Below are 19,923 nucleotides of genomic sequence, written 5' to 3'. Positions count from 1 at the left end.
TATCTAGGAGCTGGGGAATATATGGTATATACTTGAGTAATAGTTGATCTCATGTAAAAGTCGGCACCCTATTTTAGGCCAAAAATTGGGAATTTTCCAAAGACCCTGTATAAAAGTCAACCCCAGTATTTCACAAACAACAGGACAACATTTGTGGGTCAAGGTACCGTATTATCCTGTATGTAGAAATAACACTGTTGCAATGTTGTGTGGCTACCTTACTGTAGCCACCTCTATAAGTGGAATGCTTGGTGTTTATAATGGAATGCTCGGTGCTTATAGTAAAACACCATTGTTGATGGATGCTACATCGCCATCACTAAAATGTATGCACAGGATATGTTGCAAGCCTGCATACATCTTCCAGCACAATAAACACATGCATCATACACTTGTTGTTTACATTGTGAGAAACGTGTTTCACAGACAGCATTATTGGTGAAAAACAGCAAACACCACTGCACAAGACATCCTGCAAAGTTTTTTTTTAAAGTGAAAGTGTAAATATAAGAGTTTTGTGGTCTTGTTTCTGGGTTTTGATATATAATAGAAAGTGTGTTTTGGTGCATAGAATTGGTAATATTACTGTAATTCATTGTGTTTTTGTTTTTATTCATTTAGAGATCAGTTGGGTTTCTGCTGCTGATACGGTAATTCGGATTCTAATTTGAATTTCAGCCCCTCAGAAGTACTATCCATGTTATAGTCAACCCCATAAATTTGACTTTTACATGAGTATGTACGGTATAAGCCACAGAATCCAGAGAACCAACCTTATGAGCCTAGGGCTCAGCAAGGACCTTTCGATTCTCTTTGTTTTTTTTCTTTCATGAATATGGAATACAAAGTAAAACTAGACCATACTTCCTTTAAGTACATAATTATTTCATTTATTTTAATCAATTGAGACTTAACTACATAAATTCACAATCGCAGAATAATGCTAATAATATAGCCTGAACAAGATAAACTATCTCTATTTTGCAGAGAAAAGTGTAGGTGGCTAGCTAGCCACCTACACTTTTCTCTGCAAAATAGGGATAGTTTATCCTGTTCAGGCTATATTTTTAGCATTATTCTGCGATTGAGAATTTAAAATCACTTCTTTAACTTTCTAAAAGACATCTCAACGCTTCTAAAAGCAAACTTCGCTTGTTTATTTACATTTGTCGTAATTTGAATTTTTACATAAATTCAGTTTAAAAATTATTTTTTATTAGTTGTTTCGCTTGCATTTGTTGATTGTCAAACTCCTCTCACTTTTCATCGAAAGTACAGGTAGTATAATCAACATCTGTGTTTTAACGTCCATTTTTTCCATGCTTGCATGGGTTAGACAGAGTTTATTGAGATGGATTTACGATGGCCTGATGTCCTTCCTGCCATCAACCCTCTCCTGTTTCCAAATAAGGTAATATTTCCCTCATGGCCAGACATCTTCTGCAGACTACTAGAAGTGAACGACACTGCTTGTAGGACAGTGACACTCGTTTACAATTACAATCTTGGCGTTGGGAAGGGCATTCAACCGTAAAAACCATGCCAAATCAGATTGGAAGCTGGGACAGCTCTCTGGCTTATCAGTTTCAGTCAAACTGGCCAAACCCATGCCAGCATGGAAAGTAGACGCTAAATGATGATGAACATTGTCAAGACAAGGACACACACACACACACACACACACACACACACACACACGCATATACAGGTACAGACATGGCTGTGTGGTAAGAAATTTGCCTCCCAATTACATAGTTCATTGTTCAGTCCCATTGTGTGGCACCTTGGGCAAATATCCTCTATTATAACCCTGGGTCGAGCAACGCCCTCTAGGTGGATCTGGTAGATGGAAACTGAAAAAGTACTATTTGTGTGTGTGTGTGTGTGTGTGTGACGTTGTCTTAACATTGCATGATAATTATAAAATGAGCATCTCCATGCAAGGAATGTTATTCATTTCCAATATTCTGCAAGATGTCTGGTCATGGAGAAATATTACTTTACTTGGAAACAGGTAAGGGTTGGTGACATAAAGAGCATCCAGCCGTCGAAAATCTACCTCAAGAAACTCTGTTTGACCCATGCACGCATGGAAAAGTGGACGTTAAAACATTGCCGATGATATACCTGTACTTTTAACGAAAGGTGAGTAAATGCAACACACTTGATGGACCTCAGTTTCATGCACAAAGTCGACTAACTCCATGCTAAAGAAAATGACATTTGCTTAATGCACCATGTAGTAGAATTGAACCCGGGTCCTTCTGAGTACATCTAATTTAGACTCATTGACAATTCCGGTGTTACCATTCTTTCAGTTCCGATCGATTCCGTTTAGTACGAAGGAACACAAGAACAACGAAAAACATCTTTGTTGTATTAAATGTATATATATATTATTCAAGGGAAGTAACTCTAGCATCCAATTTAGACTCCTCGACAACTCGGACGTTACTATTATTCGCGTATTCTCTCAGTTCCGATTTAATTTGTCCACGTTAATTAGTAAAATTAATGAATTTGGATATGAGGAATCAGACTTTTCAAGGCTGCTCAATCATGTATGAAAGAGGAGAGGCCTCACCATCTTTATCCTTCAGATAATGGGCTTCATGTATTTATGAAATATATTATCATCATCATCGTTTAACGTTTGCTTTCCAAACTGGCATGCACCTACGTATATGTGTGTGTTTATGTGTGTGTGTGTGTATGTGAGTGTATGTGTGTGTGTATGTATGTCTATGTATATATATATATATATATACTGGAGTAAGCACATAAATGTGCAACAAGGTGGAAAAAGAGCACTCAAATACGGGAGGTAGAATAATATGCTTTATTTGAAAGCAACAGAAATAAAAAACTGTTACTCGGAGTTGCACGTTCCCATTCATCGGACAGTTTTGTTAGAAATGGGAAAGAAATGACGATGCAATCAAAACTAATATAAAATTAAAACATGGATCTGTTTCATTGGTCGTTTCAAATAACGGTCTTAGGCATGCAATGAACAAAACAAATGAATTCAATATAGATTCATCCTATTTTTTTTAAAATCAAAGAAAACCTTAAATTGAAAAGTGGGTTCAAAATACATATTGTAAATAATTATATTCGAATTATTGCTCAATTAGCACATTAAAATTAAAATGAGTGGCTGTGTGGTAAGTTGCTTGCTTACCAACCACATGGTTCCGTGTTCAGTCCCACTGCGTGGCACCTTGGGCAAGTGTCTTCTACTATAGCCTCGGGCCGACCAAAGCCTTGTGAGTAGATTTGGTAGACGGAAACTGAAAGAAGCTTGTCGTATATATGTATATATATATATGTATATATGTGTGTGTGTGTGTATTTGTGTGTCTGTGTTTGTCCCCCAACATCGCTTGACAACCGATGGTGGTGTGTTTACATCCCCGTAACTTAGCGGTTCGGCAAAAGACATCGATAGAATAAGTACTAGGCATCCAAAGAATAAATCCTGGGGTCGATTAGCTCGACTAAAGGCGGTGTTCCAGCATGGCCGCAGTCAAATGACTGAAACAAGTAAAAAAGAGTAAAAAGAGAGAGCTGCATTAAAATAAAAAATAAAAATTCTACAACAGTATCTATGCATACTAGACTATCTACAACATACATATATACATCAAAATACACAGATGCATATGTACAGACAATATACGTATATAGGCATATATTTGCAAGACATAAATACATGCACGAATATGCATGTATACACAAACACATATGCACGCAATCATGCTTGCATACGAAAATTATTCAGCGTTGCAAAAGGCAAGTGTATCTTAAACTTATGGAGGGGGGTGTGGAAGTAAGGGTTAGGAAGAGTAACGTATAGATAAAGGACGTTACTAATGTAGAAAGGGAGAAAGTATGGTTTTCATGAGGAAGGAAAGAAACATCATCATCATCATCATCATCGTTTAATGTCTGCCTTCCATGCTGGCATGGGTTGGACGATTTGACTGAGGACTGGTGAAACCAGATGGCTACACCAGGCTCCAATCTGATTTGGCAGAGTTTCTACAGCTGGATGCCCTTCCTAATGCCAACCACTCTGAGAGTGTAGTAGGTGCTTTTACGTGCCACCGGCACAAAGGCCAGTCAGGCGGTACTGGCAACGGCCACGCTCAAAATGGTGTATTTTACGTGCCACCTGCACAGGAGCCAGTTCGGCGGCACTGGCAACGATCTCGCTCGAATGTCTTTACACGTGCCATCTGGCGTAAGTGCCAGGAAGGCGATGCTGGGCACAGGTGCCATTGACGGTTTCACTTTCACTTGCCCCAATAAGTCTTCGCAAGCCCAAACAAAGGAGAGAAAGAAGGAAAGAAAGAGAAAGAAGGAAAGAAAGAGGGAAGTGTAGTGTATATAACAAACATACACAAAATTGGATTACGTATATATGTGTATACAAAAATGTATATTAGCATCACGTATACAGATATATAGGGATATGTACGCGAATACACACAAATATAATTGTATACGTGCGTGTAAATTTTATTTTAATTTTAATGTGTTAATTGAGCAATAATTCGAATATAAATGAAAACATAGAAAACGAACTTTTTTTCGAGCAACGAAAAAAAACAGAGAAACGAGACATGCAACATAAAGAATGTACCCCTTCTTCATTTTCTTTGCATTCATAATAATTTTTCCATCGTCTTGGCTCAACAGCCCTCACCGTTTGTTTTTACTGTCTTGTTCTCACTGTCCTGTTCTTCTTAACACTTTCACTTTCCTCAAAAAATCCCAAATTTTATTTAATTTGTTTTGCAGGAAGAACTGCTTCAACAAAGTCGCGTATTGTCCTCGCCTTCGAAACGTAGAGAAGATGAAACAGGGACAACTGACGAAGGGGTAAACTCTTTTTGTTGCATGTCTCGTTTCTCTGTTTTTTTTCGTTGTTTGAAAAATGTTCGTTTTCTATGTTTTCGTTTCTCATTGTGTTTAATGTTTTTTTTAAGTCTTGTACCCATATATGCATGTATATATACATATATATGTAGGTATGTATGATCGAATGCCAGGCATCCTTTTCCAAGTAAGTTTTATCTTCTCTGTCTATCTCTCTCTCCCTCTCTTGTTCTTCATCCTTTCTGTTTTTCTCTCCCGCTCTTTCTCTTTACTTCTCTGCCTTTCACTGTTCCCTCTCTCTCTCTCTCACTCTTCCTCCTTAACCCTCTTGTCGCTGACACGTGACGAAAGGGGATCTCTCTTTCTGTCCACTGCCTTCCTAAAAAAAAAGACGTGCTTTTTTCTGTCTCTTCTCTCATGGCCCGTCTACCTAGCGTTCATAATAATTTCAACAGCCCTCACTGTTTGTTCTCACTGTCCTGTTCTTCTTAACACTCACCCTCCGCAAAAAATCACAAATTTTATTTAATTTGTTCTGCAGGAAGAACAAAGTCACGTATTGTCCTCGCCTTCGGAACGCGGAGTAGATGAAACAGAGACAACTGACAAAGGGGTATACTCTTTATGTTGCATGTCTCGTTTCTCTGTTTGTTTTTTTCATTGTTCGAAACAAAGTTTGTTTTCTATGTTTTCATTTTTATGTTTTTGTTTCTCATTGTGTTTAACGGTTTTTTGATGTCCTGTACCCATATATGCATGTATATATACATATATATGTAGGTCTGTACATATATGTATGTATATATGCATATATTTAAAAGCACCCACTACACTCTCTGAGTGGTTGGTGTTAGGAAGGGCATCCAGCTGTAGAAACTCTGCCAAATTAGATTGGAGCCTGGTGTTGCCATCCGGTTTCACCAGTCCTCAGTCAAATCGTCCAACCCATGCTAGCATGGAAAGCGGACGTTAAACGATGATATTGATGATGATGATGATTTATATATTATTTATATTATATATATATATATATATATATTCAAAGGCGGTGCTCCAGCATGGCCGCATTCAAATGACTGAAACAATTAAAAGAATATATATATACATATATATATATATATATATATATATATATATATATATATATATATATATAAAGAATATGTATATAAAGAAAGTGCCAATAGCATAGACTTGCTTAAGGTGGACCTCAACTTGCCAGGTAGTGACCCACACACTTGTGGATTAGGTATACGGAAAATGAAACAAGCCCGTCATATTTATATATACATATGTATGTGTATATATGATTGTGTGTTTGTGTTTACATTCCTGTAACCTAACGGTTCAGCAAGAGAGACTGATAGAATAAGTACTAGGCTTACAAAGAATAAGTCCTGGGGTTGATTTGTTCGACTGAAGGCAGTGCTCCAGCATGGCTGCAGTCAAATGACTGAAACATATATAAAAGAATTAAAGGATGTACACATACGTACATGTTTGTTTATTTAATAACAATTTGGCTTAGCTCCACATGACTCAGAGTTTCATGGGGACCAAGCCATGTCTACCTCATCAGATGTTTGGAGAAAACTGTTGTTAAAAATCTATTTAACTCGTACCAAATATGTCAAGTGCTACTTTCTTTCATTTGTCTACTCACCTATAAAAGCTAGGTTTCATATGGAAAGGTGGGGAAATATGATTACATGGAGGTATAGGTTGGGGGCAAAGGAAAGGGAGATGAAATTCAATGGGTGAGTGGATGTAGGAGTACGTTGATTGTGTACTTTCTTTGGACTGTGTTTTGTTAAAGAGATTATTACAATTGCTATGATGGTACTCTGAGTCCTGTATTCTATGACCACACAACCATCGTCTGCTATTTGGTCCATAACTGTGGTCCTTGTTATGTGTTACCACCCTGGGCCTGAGCAGACCTGAGAGCAGCAGTGACTAATGAGTAACTCTAGACTCCACAAAATTCCTGGACGCTCAAGCTGGAGCTGCACTTCCAGATACAGTTTAATGTCTTGCTGAGGACATGGTACACATAGACATGTGTCCTGTGGAAGTAATACAGCCAAATGTAGCATGATAGTAATTGTAGTAACGGCAGTCAAATGTTCTATAGTGGTAACCATAGCAATATAATAACCATAGCAATGGCAGTCATGTACCATCACAGTTACCATAGTAACGCTGGTCAAATATACCACCTTAGCAACCATAGTCAAGCAGTGTTGCATGGCAATAACCATAGTAATTGTAATTATCATGTGAGTAACTACAATCTGTGACCAGTTTAGGATGGAACCTTTATTGCTATATCCGTATGTTGCTGTATTAGAATCCATTGCTGTGTACACAAGTTCAGTCTTGGTACAAAATGCCACTAAACCTCTTTTTTAACTGACTATAGCTAGTTGTATAATGGGTATTAGCAATAGCAACGGAGTATAGGTATATTTACTGTGTTCACAGGAGTGTCAATGATAGCAAGGAAATGGTGACACATTTACTATGCTTTCAGGAGCATCAGTATATTTGTTATGTTTACAGGCTTATTGATGATAATGAGTATCAAGGTATTCCCTGAACCTTATGAAGGAGATGACAGAGGGCTGAGATGTGTGTTGCATTGTTCTACTTAAGGAGACCATAAAACCAGGGTGCCACATTAAAAGCATTAGTGTCAAAAAGCACTGGTGCTGGTGCCACTTAAAAAGTGCCCAGTACACTCTGTGAAGTGGTTGGAATTAGGAAGGACATCCAGCTGTAGAAACCAAACCAGAAACAGACTATGGAACCTGGTGCGACCCCTGGTCTTGTCAGTTCCTGTTAAGCTGTCCAACCCATGCCAGCATGGAAAACAGATGTTAAATGTTGATGAAGATGATGATCGCAGGTGTATTACCATGATCAATGTCTTCACAGGTTATCTATGTATCTGCTGTGCTTACAGATATATTACTTTAATTACTGTGACCAAATGAGTATAACTGTAATTGCCGTATTCACAGGAGCATCTGTTCAATCCGTACCCAGGAGTACAATTGTATTCACTTATATGTTTGCAAGGGTATTGGTGTAATCACTGTGTTCATAGGGGTATCAATAAATTTACTCTGTAAAGTGGTTGGCGTTAGGAAAGGTATCCAGCTATAGGAACCAAGCCAAAACAGATGACTGGAGACTGGTGCAGTTCTCTGACCTACCAGCTCCAGCCAAACCATCCGACCCATGCCAGCATGGAAAACAGACATTAATCCTTTAGTATTTAAATTGGCCATATCTGGCCCAAATATTCTATCTGTTATATCTTCAAACTGGCCAGATCTGGCCTCTCACACCTACCCTACAGTGTCATCCTAAAAATCAATCAATCACATCATCAAAATGTCAAAGCTACAAGATAAGGCATGACTAATTTAACCCTTTCGATACCAACCCGGTTGGAACTGCCTCTGGTTCTATAGTCTTTGTTATATTCAAAATTAATTGAGAGACTCACAGAGCATCTCAACAGAAATACGGTAAGAAAAGGGGTAAAATATATAATAGAGAAACAATTCGTAACCCTTTTGATACCAACCTGGCTGAAACCACCTCTGGCTCTGTAGTACAAATGTCTTGTTTTCATAAGTTTTGAATTAAAATCTTCCACCAAACCTTTGTCACAATTTATGTTCCTAACACTAGCTTAATGATTACTAAGTTATTTTACTAAATTCTTTGTTATATTTAAAATTAATTAAAAGAAACACAGAGCATCTCAACAGAAATATGGTAACAAAAGGGTTAAAATATATAATAGAGAAACAATTCTTAACCCTTTTGATACCAAGCCAACTGAAACCACCTCTGGCTCTGAGTACAAATGTCTTGTTTTCATCAGTTTTGAATTAAAATCTTCCACCAAACCTTAGTCACAATTAATGTTCCTAACACTAGCTGAATGATTACTAAGTTATTTTACTAAATTCTTTGTTATATTTAAAATTAATTGAAAGAAACACAGAACATCTCAACAGCAATACGGTAATGAAAGGGTTAAAACAATGTGAATGAATAAGCAGTACATTAGACAGAATAATCTGAATGCTAAAGGGTGAAATGATGATGTTCACAGGAGTATCTTCACAGGAGTATCAACGGATTCACTGCATTTATTGGAGTATAAATAAATTGACTGTATTCCAAAGAGTATCAATGTAATCACTGTTTATAAGAGAACTAATGAATTCACAGGAGTATTACTATATTGATTGTATTCACAGGAATTTCAAATATATTCGTTGCATTCATTGGAGTTGCTACTTTATTGTCTCATACTCTTTTACTCTTTTACTTGTTTCAGTCATTTGATTGTGGCCATGCTGGAGCACCACTTTTAGTTGAGCAAATCGACCCCAAGACATATTCTTTGTAAGCCTAGTACTTATTCTATCAGTCTCTTTTGCCGAACCTCTAAGTTACAGGGATGTAAACACACCAGCATCAGTTGTCAAGCGATGTTGGGGGGACAAACACAAACATATACACACATCATCATCATCATCATCATCGTTTAACGTCCGCTTTCTATGCTGGCATGGGTTGGATGATTTGACTGAGGACTGGCAAGCCAGAAGGCTGCACCAGGCTCCAGTCTGATTTGGCAGAGTTTCTACAGCTGGATGCCCTTCCTAACGCCAACCACTCCGAGAGTGTAGTGGGTGCTTTTACGAGCCACCGACACGACGGCCAGTCAGGCGGTACTGGCAATGGCCATGCTCAAAAAGGTGTTTTTTACGTGCCACCTGCACAGGAGCCAGTCCAGCGGTACTGGCAACGACCTCGCTTGAATGATTTTCTAACATGCCACCATGCCACAAGTGCTAGAAGGCGACACTGGTAATGATTATGCTCAAATAGTGCTATTTACGGGCCACTAGCATGGAAGCCAGACACCTGCTCTGGCAATGAACACGCTTGGACAGTGTTGTTAGTGCTCAACTGGCGCAGGTGCCAGTCATCAAATATGGTTCAATTACGATTTTGATTTCACTTGCCCCAACAGGTCTTCGCAAGCAGAGTTTTTAGTGTCCAATGAAGTAAAGATATGAATAAGTTAGCTGGCTACACTTCTGGCAGAGGTCACAGATTATGCTCTCACTTGCCTTGCCGGGTCTTCTCACGTACTGCATATTTCCAAAGGTCCCGGTCACAAGTCATTGCCTCGGCGAGGCCTAAAGTTCAAAGGCCGTGCTTCACCACCTCATCCCTGGTCTTCCTGGGTCTATCTTTTCCACAGGTTCCCTCAACTGCTAGGGTGTGGCACTTTTTCACACAGTTATCCTCGTCCATTCTCACCACATGTCCATACCAGCGCAGTCGTCTCTCTTGCACACCACAACTGATGCTTCGTAAGTTCAACTTTTCTCTCAAGGTACTAATACTCTGTCGGGTATGCACACTGACATTACACATCCATCGGAGCATACTGGCTTCATTCCTTTCAAGCTTACGCGTGTCCTCAGCAGTCATGGGCCATGTTTCACTGCCATGTAGCATGGCTGTTCGTACACATGCGTCATACAGTCTGCCTTTTACTCTGAGTGAGAGTCCCTTTGTCGCCAGCAGAGGTAAGAACTCTCTGAACTTTGCCCAGGCTATTCTTATTGTAGCAACTACACTTTCAGAGCACCCTCCCCCACTACTAACTTGGTCACCAAGATAGCGGAAGCTATCAACCACTTATAGTTTTTCTCCCTGGAATGTGGCAGAAGTTGTTTTCTGCACATTCACAGTGTTTATTGCTCCTGAGCATCTGCCACATACAAAAACTAACTTCCTAGTTAACCTTCCTTTGATATTGCTGCACCTCTTATGTGTCCATAGCTTACACTGGGTACATCTTATGGAACAACGGGTTTCTTTCAGTTTCCGCCTACCAAATCCACTCACAAGGCTTTGGTCGGCCCGAGGCTATAGTAGAAGACACTTGCCCAAGGTTCCATGCAGTGGGACTGAACCAGAACCATGTGGTTGGTAAGTAAGCTACTTACCACACAGCCACTCCTATGCCTATGTCTTTTTTTTTTTGGTTTTAATCTCCTAATACTCCTGTATTTTTTAGGTTTCCAAAACCACTGATGCCGACCAAAAGAAATTACAGAACAACATCCGTGATGACATCAGCAGCTTGATCTCAGCCTACCTCAAGAAATATCTTTTGACTGGATCTACAGCTTTCTTAGTTCAGGTAATTAATTAAAACTGCTCCCTTGTTTGTGTTTTTATGTCATGTAACCTTCCTGCTCACAGCAACAGAATCACTTGCTGGATATGAATGATGGAGCCTTTAAATGGTGCTCGGCTTGGCTTGCTGGTAACAGCTGTCAGATCTAGTTCAAATGGTTGCATTCATCCTGCCTCCAGACACCATCAATGCATTTATAGAGCTTGTGGGTGACGATGATTTGCCACAAGAACTTGTGGCATATTTTGAAATGCATTACATTGGTGAGGGGAGAGGCAGGGGAGCTCGTAGACATAGAGTTCCTCCTACTTTTCTTATCGGTCTTTGGAATATGTATGGAAGAACCCTATATCAGCTGGAAACACCAACAATGGAGTAGAAGGTTTCCATAATGCACTGCAAGAATCTGTTACAAATACTCATCCAAATTTATTGGAACTTATCAATGTCTTAAGAAATGAAGAATCTCTTTCTAAAAAGAAGGTAAACAATGCAACAAGAGGAGAAACTGCAACCAAGGAAAAAAACAAAGATGTTTGTAAGCGCATACTAAGCATTGTCAGAGGTTACGATCAAAATCAAAACCAGCATTATTTGAATGCAATTGCAATGAACTTAGATGATTTTTAGCTTTTTAGTTTTTTAGCTTAACTTTTTAAATAAAGAGTATGATTTAGAAAATTACTATTTTTAAATCTCACAATGAGAGATATTCAGCAACAGTACTTTGTAGTAAAGATTATTTGCCAACATAACATGGCAGTCCTGGTTTAGGACGAATGTTACTGTAACTTTAGAAACATTCATCCTAAACCAGGACTGCCATGTTATGTTGGCAGACAGTCTTTACTCCAAAGTACTGTTACTGAATATCTCTCGTTGTGAGATTTAAAAATAGTAATTTTCTAATTTATAGACCAGTGACTAGTTGTCACTTTGAAAACTATATATTTTGAACGGGAATTTGGCAGTGGCACCTCTATCCAAACAATTATTCTGTGCTGATGAAGGGAAATAACCTGGAAATCGCGATACAGATATTGTTTTGAAAATATAAGGACACAGATCATGTTGTATAGCCTGCTGGAGAGATGATGTCTCCCGGGGTTAAATTACAGCAACATTCGTCCTATACCAGGACTGCCATGTTATGTTGGCAGACAGTCTTTACTCCAAAGTGTATGACCTTCATTATTTTTATTTTTAATTTTATTTTTTATCCTTCTCTTCTTATGCTTTACTACAAAATGTCCTTGCGGTGAAATACCTGTATAGTGAATTGCCTTACAGTGAATAGTCCTACAGCCAATTGCTTTACGGCGTCTTGTCCTAGAAAAGTGAATGTTAAAATGCTGATGTAATTATTGGATTCCCAGAGGAAGACATTTACTCCAAGAGCCTACTACTTTTATGAACTCATTTCTTATGTCATTGGTAATTAGTGTATGGTAATGAGATTTCTTTTGATCTTTTTTTTGTCTTCATTTTTATGTCTATTTTTCTTTGGTAGCATGGGTTAGGTGAATATATTATTGGCCATTGTTATTACCCCTGGAAAAACAGACATAGAACGGACAAACAAGTAATAAACTGGTAGTGGAGTGTGAGAAGGGGGTGGATTATCATCATCATCACCATCATCAGCACCATCATCATTATCATTTAAGATCCATTTTCCATGCTGGTATGGGTTGGACAGTTTGATAGAAACTTGTAAGGCTTGGGGTTGCACCAGGTTCCACAGTCTGCTTTGACATGGTTTGTACAACTGGACGCCATTCCTAATGCCACCCACTCCACAGAGTGTACTTGCTGCTTTTGAAGTGACACCACCACCCACACCAACGCTACTTATGTAGTAATTACAGTTTTTGGTACTTACACTGGCCATATCCGGCCCAAATATTCTCCCTGTTTTATGTTCAAACTGGCCAGATCTGGCCTCTCACACCTATCCAACAATGTCATTCTAAAAATAAACTATCACTTCATCAAAATCTCAAAGCTACAAGATAAGGCATTGATTAATTCAAAGCTATGTAAATAAATAAGGGTTGCATCTAACAGAGAACCCTGAATGTGAAACGGTTAAAGGGTTAAAAGTATTCCTGATTCTGTGTACATTTTGTGTGTAGCTTTGTGGGTGCATCAGTGGAATAGATACCAGTCATATATTGAGGGAGAGGTTTGATTTAATTAACTAATGGGTTCCAGGCATGGCTCCGTGGTTCATCATGTTTGCCTCAGTTACTATGTGGTGTTGGGTTCAATCCTACTGCATGGTACCGTGGGGGTAAATGTCTTCTACTATTACAGCTTTGAGCTGACCAATGTCTTTGGAGTAGAATTGGTAGCAGAAAACTATATGGAAATCTATCGCATATATACATCTATTTATTTCCTCTTATTCCTTTTTGTGGAAGAGCATTGGCTCGAAACGTAAAAGACATTTCCATTCTTTTTGAGCGTCAAACTAATACACTTATTTGTTGTTTCTACACAAGTCTTCATCTTTGTTTTTCTATAAATTTGAACTACATCTACATGTATATATATATATATATATATATATATATATATATATATATATATATATATATATATATATCTTAATATATAAAGCTGAAGTTGTGTGTCTGTGTGAAGCCTTTTTAAAAGTTTATAGAAATCCACATTTTCCACTTTTTCGTAAAAATTTTTACATCAATGGAATTTTCTCGATGTGAACTTTCCAGTGCAGTAATTAGATTTTTTAAATTCCGTTTACTTTGTGTGATTTAAGGGAGATTTGGCTGTTGTTTCTAGCACCTTTTATATTTCTTCCTTTCTACCTGGAACAGCATTCTTACACACGCGCTCAACAGAGAGAGAAAGTGATACATACAACGTCATAGATTAAACTTTACCTATTTTTCATAACATTGATACGCAAAAACACACACAACCACACATACGTAATCTGTGCCAACAACATACACATTGCTCCCGTTCTCTATCTCCCCCTCTTCCTCTCTTCCTCTCTCGCTCTCTCAATCGCATACACGTGCAAGTAAACACAATCATTCACGTTCGTCAATGTGGCATAACTACAGAGTTGTACTCACCGACTTTGGAAGGTCATAACTTTCAGAAAAAGTCTTGGTCCCCTGTTATCCCTTCTGTGAGTCCCAACTTTTGTAGATCCTTTCTCACCACTTGCCCTCCCCCATTGCTGGCCTTGTATCAAAATTTGAAACCAATAATTCTACCAGCTCACAACTCTCCCTTCCTTTTACAGATTGCGGTCTTTCGTATCAATATAAATAAATCAATTTACGTCTCGTATTCTGAACCATATTCTAAGTGATGCCTTTAATGGTATCTGTTGTGTGTTTCCTATGTTTAGGCTGCCAGCAGAGCACTAGAAACGGAGAAGAAAGACAGTTCTGGTATCGTTGATAGCCAAAAGAAAATCAGGTAAGTTGCTATGGATACGGTGGAGTATTTTTCTCAGTTCTTAGCATTTTTGATTTCTGTTTCCTCACACAGTCACTGGTCTGATGGATGCATGCGTGGCTGTGTGGTTAAGATGTTTTCTTTCCAATAACACAGTTCAAGTTCAATCCTACTTCATGGCACCTTGGGTCAATATATGTTTTTTTGTAACAACCTTGAACTAATCAAAGTCCTTTGAGTGGATTTGTGAGATGGAAACTGAAAGAAGCCCATCACACACACACATACACATATATACATAAATATATATTCATTCCTGAGCTCTAACTGTAGAGGGAACCTGTGGAAGGGGTAGACCCAGGAAGATGTGGGATGAAGTGGTGAAAAAGGATCCTTAGATGCTGGGCCTCACTGAAGAAATGACAAGGGACCAAGAGATGTGGCGATTTTCTGTGCTGGAGAAGACATGTCAAGCTAAGTAAAATTGCTATCATCCAATCAAACAGGCTTGTCCTTTACAGGTGCCGGTGCCACATGAAATGCAGTCAGTACATTCTATAAAGTGGTTGGCATTAGAAAGGGCATCCAGCTGTAGAAACCATGTCACAACAGAAGATTGGAGCATGGACAGCGCCCTGGCTGGCCATCCCCATGTCAAAACGTCCAACTCATGCCAGCATGGAAAACAGATGTTAAATGATGATAATGACGATGATGATATATATACACACACACACACACACACATATGCATGCCCACCCCACACACATGTACACACACACACACATGTACCCCCCACACGTGATGTCAAGACAATGAAACAGAAATGTGTGTGTGTGTCTCCTTGTTGTCTTGGCATTGCATGATAGTTGTAAACAAGCGCCACTGTCATACAAGCAGTGTTGTTCATTCTTCCAATATTCTGTATAAACATGTCCAATGTCCAGCCATGAAGAAATATTATCTTGCTTGGAAACAGGAGGGTTGGTGACAGAAAGAGCATCTGGCCATTGAAAATCTGTCACAATAAACTCTGTTCAACCCATAGAAGCATGAAAAATGCACATTAGAATGACAATAGTGATATATATATATATATATATATATATATATATATATATATATATATATATACTAGCAGTATAACCCGACCTTGTCCGGGTGTGACTTATTACGCCATCTACAATAAGTTTTGCTAGGTGAAAATCAACTAAAAAAGAAAGTCTTAGAACGAAAAAACCCTTATGATGTAAATATGTTCATAATTCAAAAGACGATGAAATTAATAAGGAAAGTCTGAAGGCTGTTTTGGTAACATTATTAAGCGTACGTAAATTTTATACGTCTAATCGGCTATAGAAATGCTTGTGCAAAACAACTTTTTGCGCTGCCCTGATTATACATAGCAGAGTAATCCCTTTTCGCAGGAGCTAGGACGGCAATTTGTGATGAAGCAATTGCTGACGATCTGTTGGTACACAGTTTTGCCAGAATTCTATCAGATTGGGCAGAAGATGTTGATGCACCATTTTGCATTATGTTCAAAGTAGCTTCTGGAATGTGGTGAATTGCTGCAGTCTGTTGCTGTCATTTTAAACCGGTTGCTTTCTTTCCCCCAGCAAACTCTCTTCTTTGGAGGCATAATCTATGTATATATTAAACAGAACAACAAAAGTTATAATAGATGGCAGGGTTGGTACTTTTCACATATCTGTAATTTTTCAGATTAACACCCGCACGATTACCCAACCCTAATCCTAAACCTAATCCTAACACTAACCCTAAACCCTAACCCTAACCCTAAAACCCTAACCCTGACCCTAAAACCGTAACCGTAACACTAATCCTAACCCTAACCGTAACCCTAAGCCCTAACCCTAAACCCTGACCCTAAAACTGTAACTGTAACACTAATACTAACCCTAACCCTAACCCTAAACCCTAACCCTGACCCTAAAACCGTAACCCTAACACCCTAGTGAAAATCGTGTTATATTTACAAAACATTGACGAACATGAGTTATATTTTACTGAATGATTGTGTACTTGCACGTGTATGCATTTGAGAGAGCGAGAGGGGGAGAAAGGAATAGAGGTAGTTAAAAGTTTTCTTATGACGGCTTCTCTTCACTGCCTATTACTTCATTAGAAATCTATGGATGCACATAAGCACATAATAGAGAAAAATGAAACAAATATGGACGACTTGCTCTGAAACACCACCGAGTGGAGAACACTTCTCAAAAATAACCTGCAGTTGTTTCCTTCAAAATTCCTACATGCTCAAAATGTACATACATCAAGGTATATTTGTAGAAAATTTCACGAAAAAAATATTCATTTTCCTGGAAGTTAAAAGAAATTTAAGTGGAATTTCCGAATATTGTCTCCCACCTCCCTCCCAAAACACTTTCACTGAAAATTTTTGTATGTTCGGTATCTACATAATAAATAATATATGCATAGAAAATTTCATTAAAAAATATTCATTTTTCTGAAAGTTATGACCTTCCAAAGTCGGTGAGTACAACTCTGTAATTATGCCACATTGACGAACGTGAATGATTGTGTTTACTTGCACGTGTATGCGTTTGAGAGAGCGAGAGAGGAAGAGAGGAAGAGGGGGAGATAGAGAACGGGAGCAATGTGTATGTTGTTGACACAGATTACGTATGTATCAATGTTATGAAAAATAGGTAAAGTTTAATCTATGACGTTGTATGTATCACTTTCTCTCTCTGTTGAGCGCGTGTGTAAGAATGCTGTTCCAGGTAGAAAGGAAGAAATATAAAAGTTGCTAGAAACAACAGCCAAATCTCCCTTAAATCACACAAAGTAAACGGAATTTAAAAAATCTAATTACTGCACTGGAAAGTTCACATCGAGAAAATTCCATTGATGTAAAAATTTTTACGAAAAAGTGGAAAATGTGGATTTCTATAAACTTTTAAAAAGGCTTCACACAGACACACAACTTCAGCTTTATATATTAAGATATATATATATATATATATATATATATATATATATATATATATATATATATATATATATATATATATATATGTAGGTATGGGGATTGTGATTCAAATCTCTGTAGCCATGTATGGAATACTATTGCATTATAACCCTATGTGCTTTCTGTATGGGCTCTTTCTGCTAAATAAGGGTGTTGTTAAAAGATTTGAAATGTATTGATACAGAAGAAATGGTAATTTCACAGAAAGAAGCTTTCATGCCGATTATTTAAAGTGGAAAGAAGTTGTGGAAGAGGGAGACCCAGGAAGACATGGGGCGAAATATTGAAGTCTGATCTCAAAACACTGACCCTTATAAAGAAGATGACAGATGACGGGCATATAGCGTAGTGATTAAGAGTGCAGGCTACTGACCCCAAGATTCCAGATTCAATCCCAAGCAGTGACTTGAATAAATAATAAAAATAATAACATCAGCAAAAAATACCTTAGGAATGAGAGTCCCATTAGTCAAATAAAAGGGTTGGGTTCGAAATTCCACCAGGACACCTGATGACGGCTGGAGGTTACATCAGTGAAACATTGTGGTAACAAGGAACAAGGTGAGGACACCTGTCCGTCCATTGTAAATAATGTAAATAATTCCTCACCTCAAAAATATAGAACAGAGGATTGCGATATGTGGCATATTGCTCTACTCGAGAAAACCCACCCATCTCAGCAGAATTGATATCCTAATACCAGGGTGCCATGTAAAAAGCATTGATGTTGGTGCTATGTAAAAAGCACTGAATACACCCTATAAAGTGGTTGGCATTAGGAAGGACCAAAATAGACTATGGAACCTGGTGTGGCTCCAGGCCTTGCCAGTTCCTGTCAAGCTGTCCAACCCATGCCAACATGGAAAAATGGCTGTTAAAATGACATTAAATGATGGTCATCATTGGAGTGTGGCTATGCTGTGGCATCGTCTTGAAGGGTTGAAGAACTTGGCCCTGGTGCTTTTATTTCTTTCAAAGTCTAGTACTTATTCTATTAGTGCCTTTTGGCGATAGAGGTTGTGGAGACATAAACAAACCAATACTGGTTGTCAAGCAGTGGTTGACAGACAGACAGACACATGCATATATATATATATAATATAATAAATGCAAAAAATAATTTCCGTGTGTCAGTGTGTCACACTTCACCCCCCCAACCCCTCACTGTTCAGTGACACTTCTTCTATTGCTCATGTTGGGGTGAGAGTAATACTAGGCATAGAGATGTTGAGGGTGGTGGTGAAGACAGACAGTGAGAGAGAGAAAGAGAGACAGAAATTTAGGGAGAGTTGATGATGTTTTATTAAAAGTAGTAGTGTTGAAGGTGGCAGTGGGAGTAATAATAAGAGAGAGAGAGAAAGAGCCCTCCACAGGAGCTAGCTTAGAAGCTACCAGATTTCTGTGACTGTTTTGGCAGGATTTTTACAGCTGGATGCCCTTCCAAACAACCACTCAGCAGAGTGGACTTAGTGCTTTTTATGTGACACAAGCACAGGTAAGGTCAGTTTTTCTTAGGTTTTTACAGCCCTTCCGAACACCAACCACTTTACAGTATGGACTCGGTGCTTTTACTTGGCACCTGCACTGACAGGGTCAGCAAGTACATGCAAGACAAAATCTTTTCAGAGGGGAGGAGGCATTAGAGGAGGTGATGGTGAAAAGGTTATAGTGAGACAGATACAGGTGTCTTGCTGTAGAGGAAGTACAAGGTTACCTGGCTGGAGAGAGAGAGATCAGGAATGAAGACAGAAATAGGTGCACTGCCACAAAGGAGATACATGGTTGCCCAACCTGAGGGAAGTGCAAGAGAAGGAGAGAGAGAGTGGGAGACAGCAGGACAGAGATGGTGGCAAAGTGCCAGGCATACTCACAAGTGATGGGGATCAGAATATAAATGGGATGGTTGAGTAAAGAAAGAGAGAGATATAGATGGTGGCAAGTGCCAGGGCATACCTTTGAGGTTCAAATGCCATATATACGAGTGACAGGATATTGCGAGGGGAGTTCGAGTAAGTGGCAAAAGACCTGGGTACATATAGAGTTGGAGGGGCTACTGGAGAGCAGTGATACAGAGGAATGGGTGTGAGGACAGGATTGGGGAGTGAGAGCTCCAGGCATAGTGTATGAGGGAGGAGGAAATGCAAGAAAGAGACATAGATTGGATTGTTGGGGTAGAGTGAGGGAAAAGTTTTCTTGTTATGTGTGGGTGGAACACCCAAGTTGGGGGCTAGCATGTGGCAATAATAGAGTGAGACAAGGCATGTGGGTAGAACACACACAGAGGGGGGGGGGGCAAGCAGAGAGCAATGATACAGTGGCACAGGGCCAAGAGTGCAAGATT

General features: G+C 38.8%; 1 protein-coding gene across 3 annotated transcripts in view; it reads left to right on the top strand.

Annotated features, from left to right (window-relative positions):
* Positions 1–19,923, top strand: part of LOC106873135 (uncharacterized) — a 51,365-nt gene that overhangs the window by 17,500 nt on the left and 13,942 nt on the right. The window contains exons 4-7 of one of the 3 annotated variants that reach the window (XM_089339726.1): positions 4,807–4,887; positions 5,426–5,497; positions 11,006–11,131; positions 14,514–14,584. In XM_089339726.1, the coding sequence (XP_089195852.1) occupies positions 4,807–4,887; positions 5,426–5,497; positions 11,006–11,131; positions 14,514–14,584 (350 nt within the window). The remainder of the gene's footprint in view (positions 1–4,806; positions 4,888–5,425; positions 5,498–11,005; positions 11,132–14,513; positions 14,585–19,923) is intronic. The other 2 variants (XM_089339727.1, XM_089339728.1) reach the window with 2 other exon arrangements.

Source organism: Octopus bimaculoides, chromosome 22 (genome assembly GCF_046866305.1).
Source record: "Octopus bimaculoides isolate indiv1 chromosome 22, ASM4686630v1, whole genome shotgun sequence".
Taxonomy (NCBI): Eukaryota; Metazoa; Mollusca; class Cephalopoda; order Octopoda; family Octopodidae; genus Octopus; species Octopus bimaculoides.
Note: the sequence above shows the minus strand (reverse complement) of the source record. Positions and strands in the feature narration are given on the sequence as shown.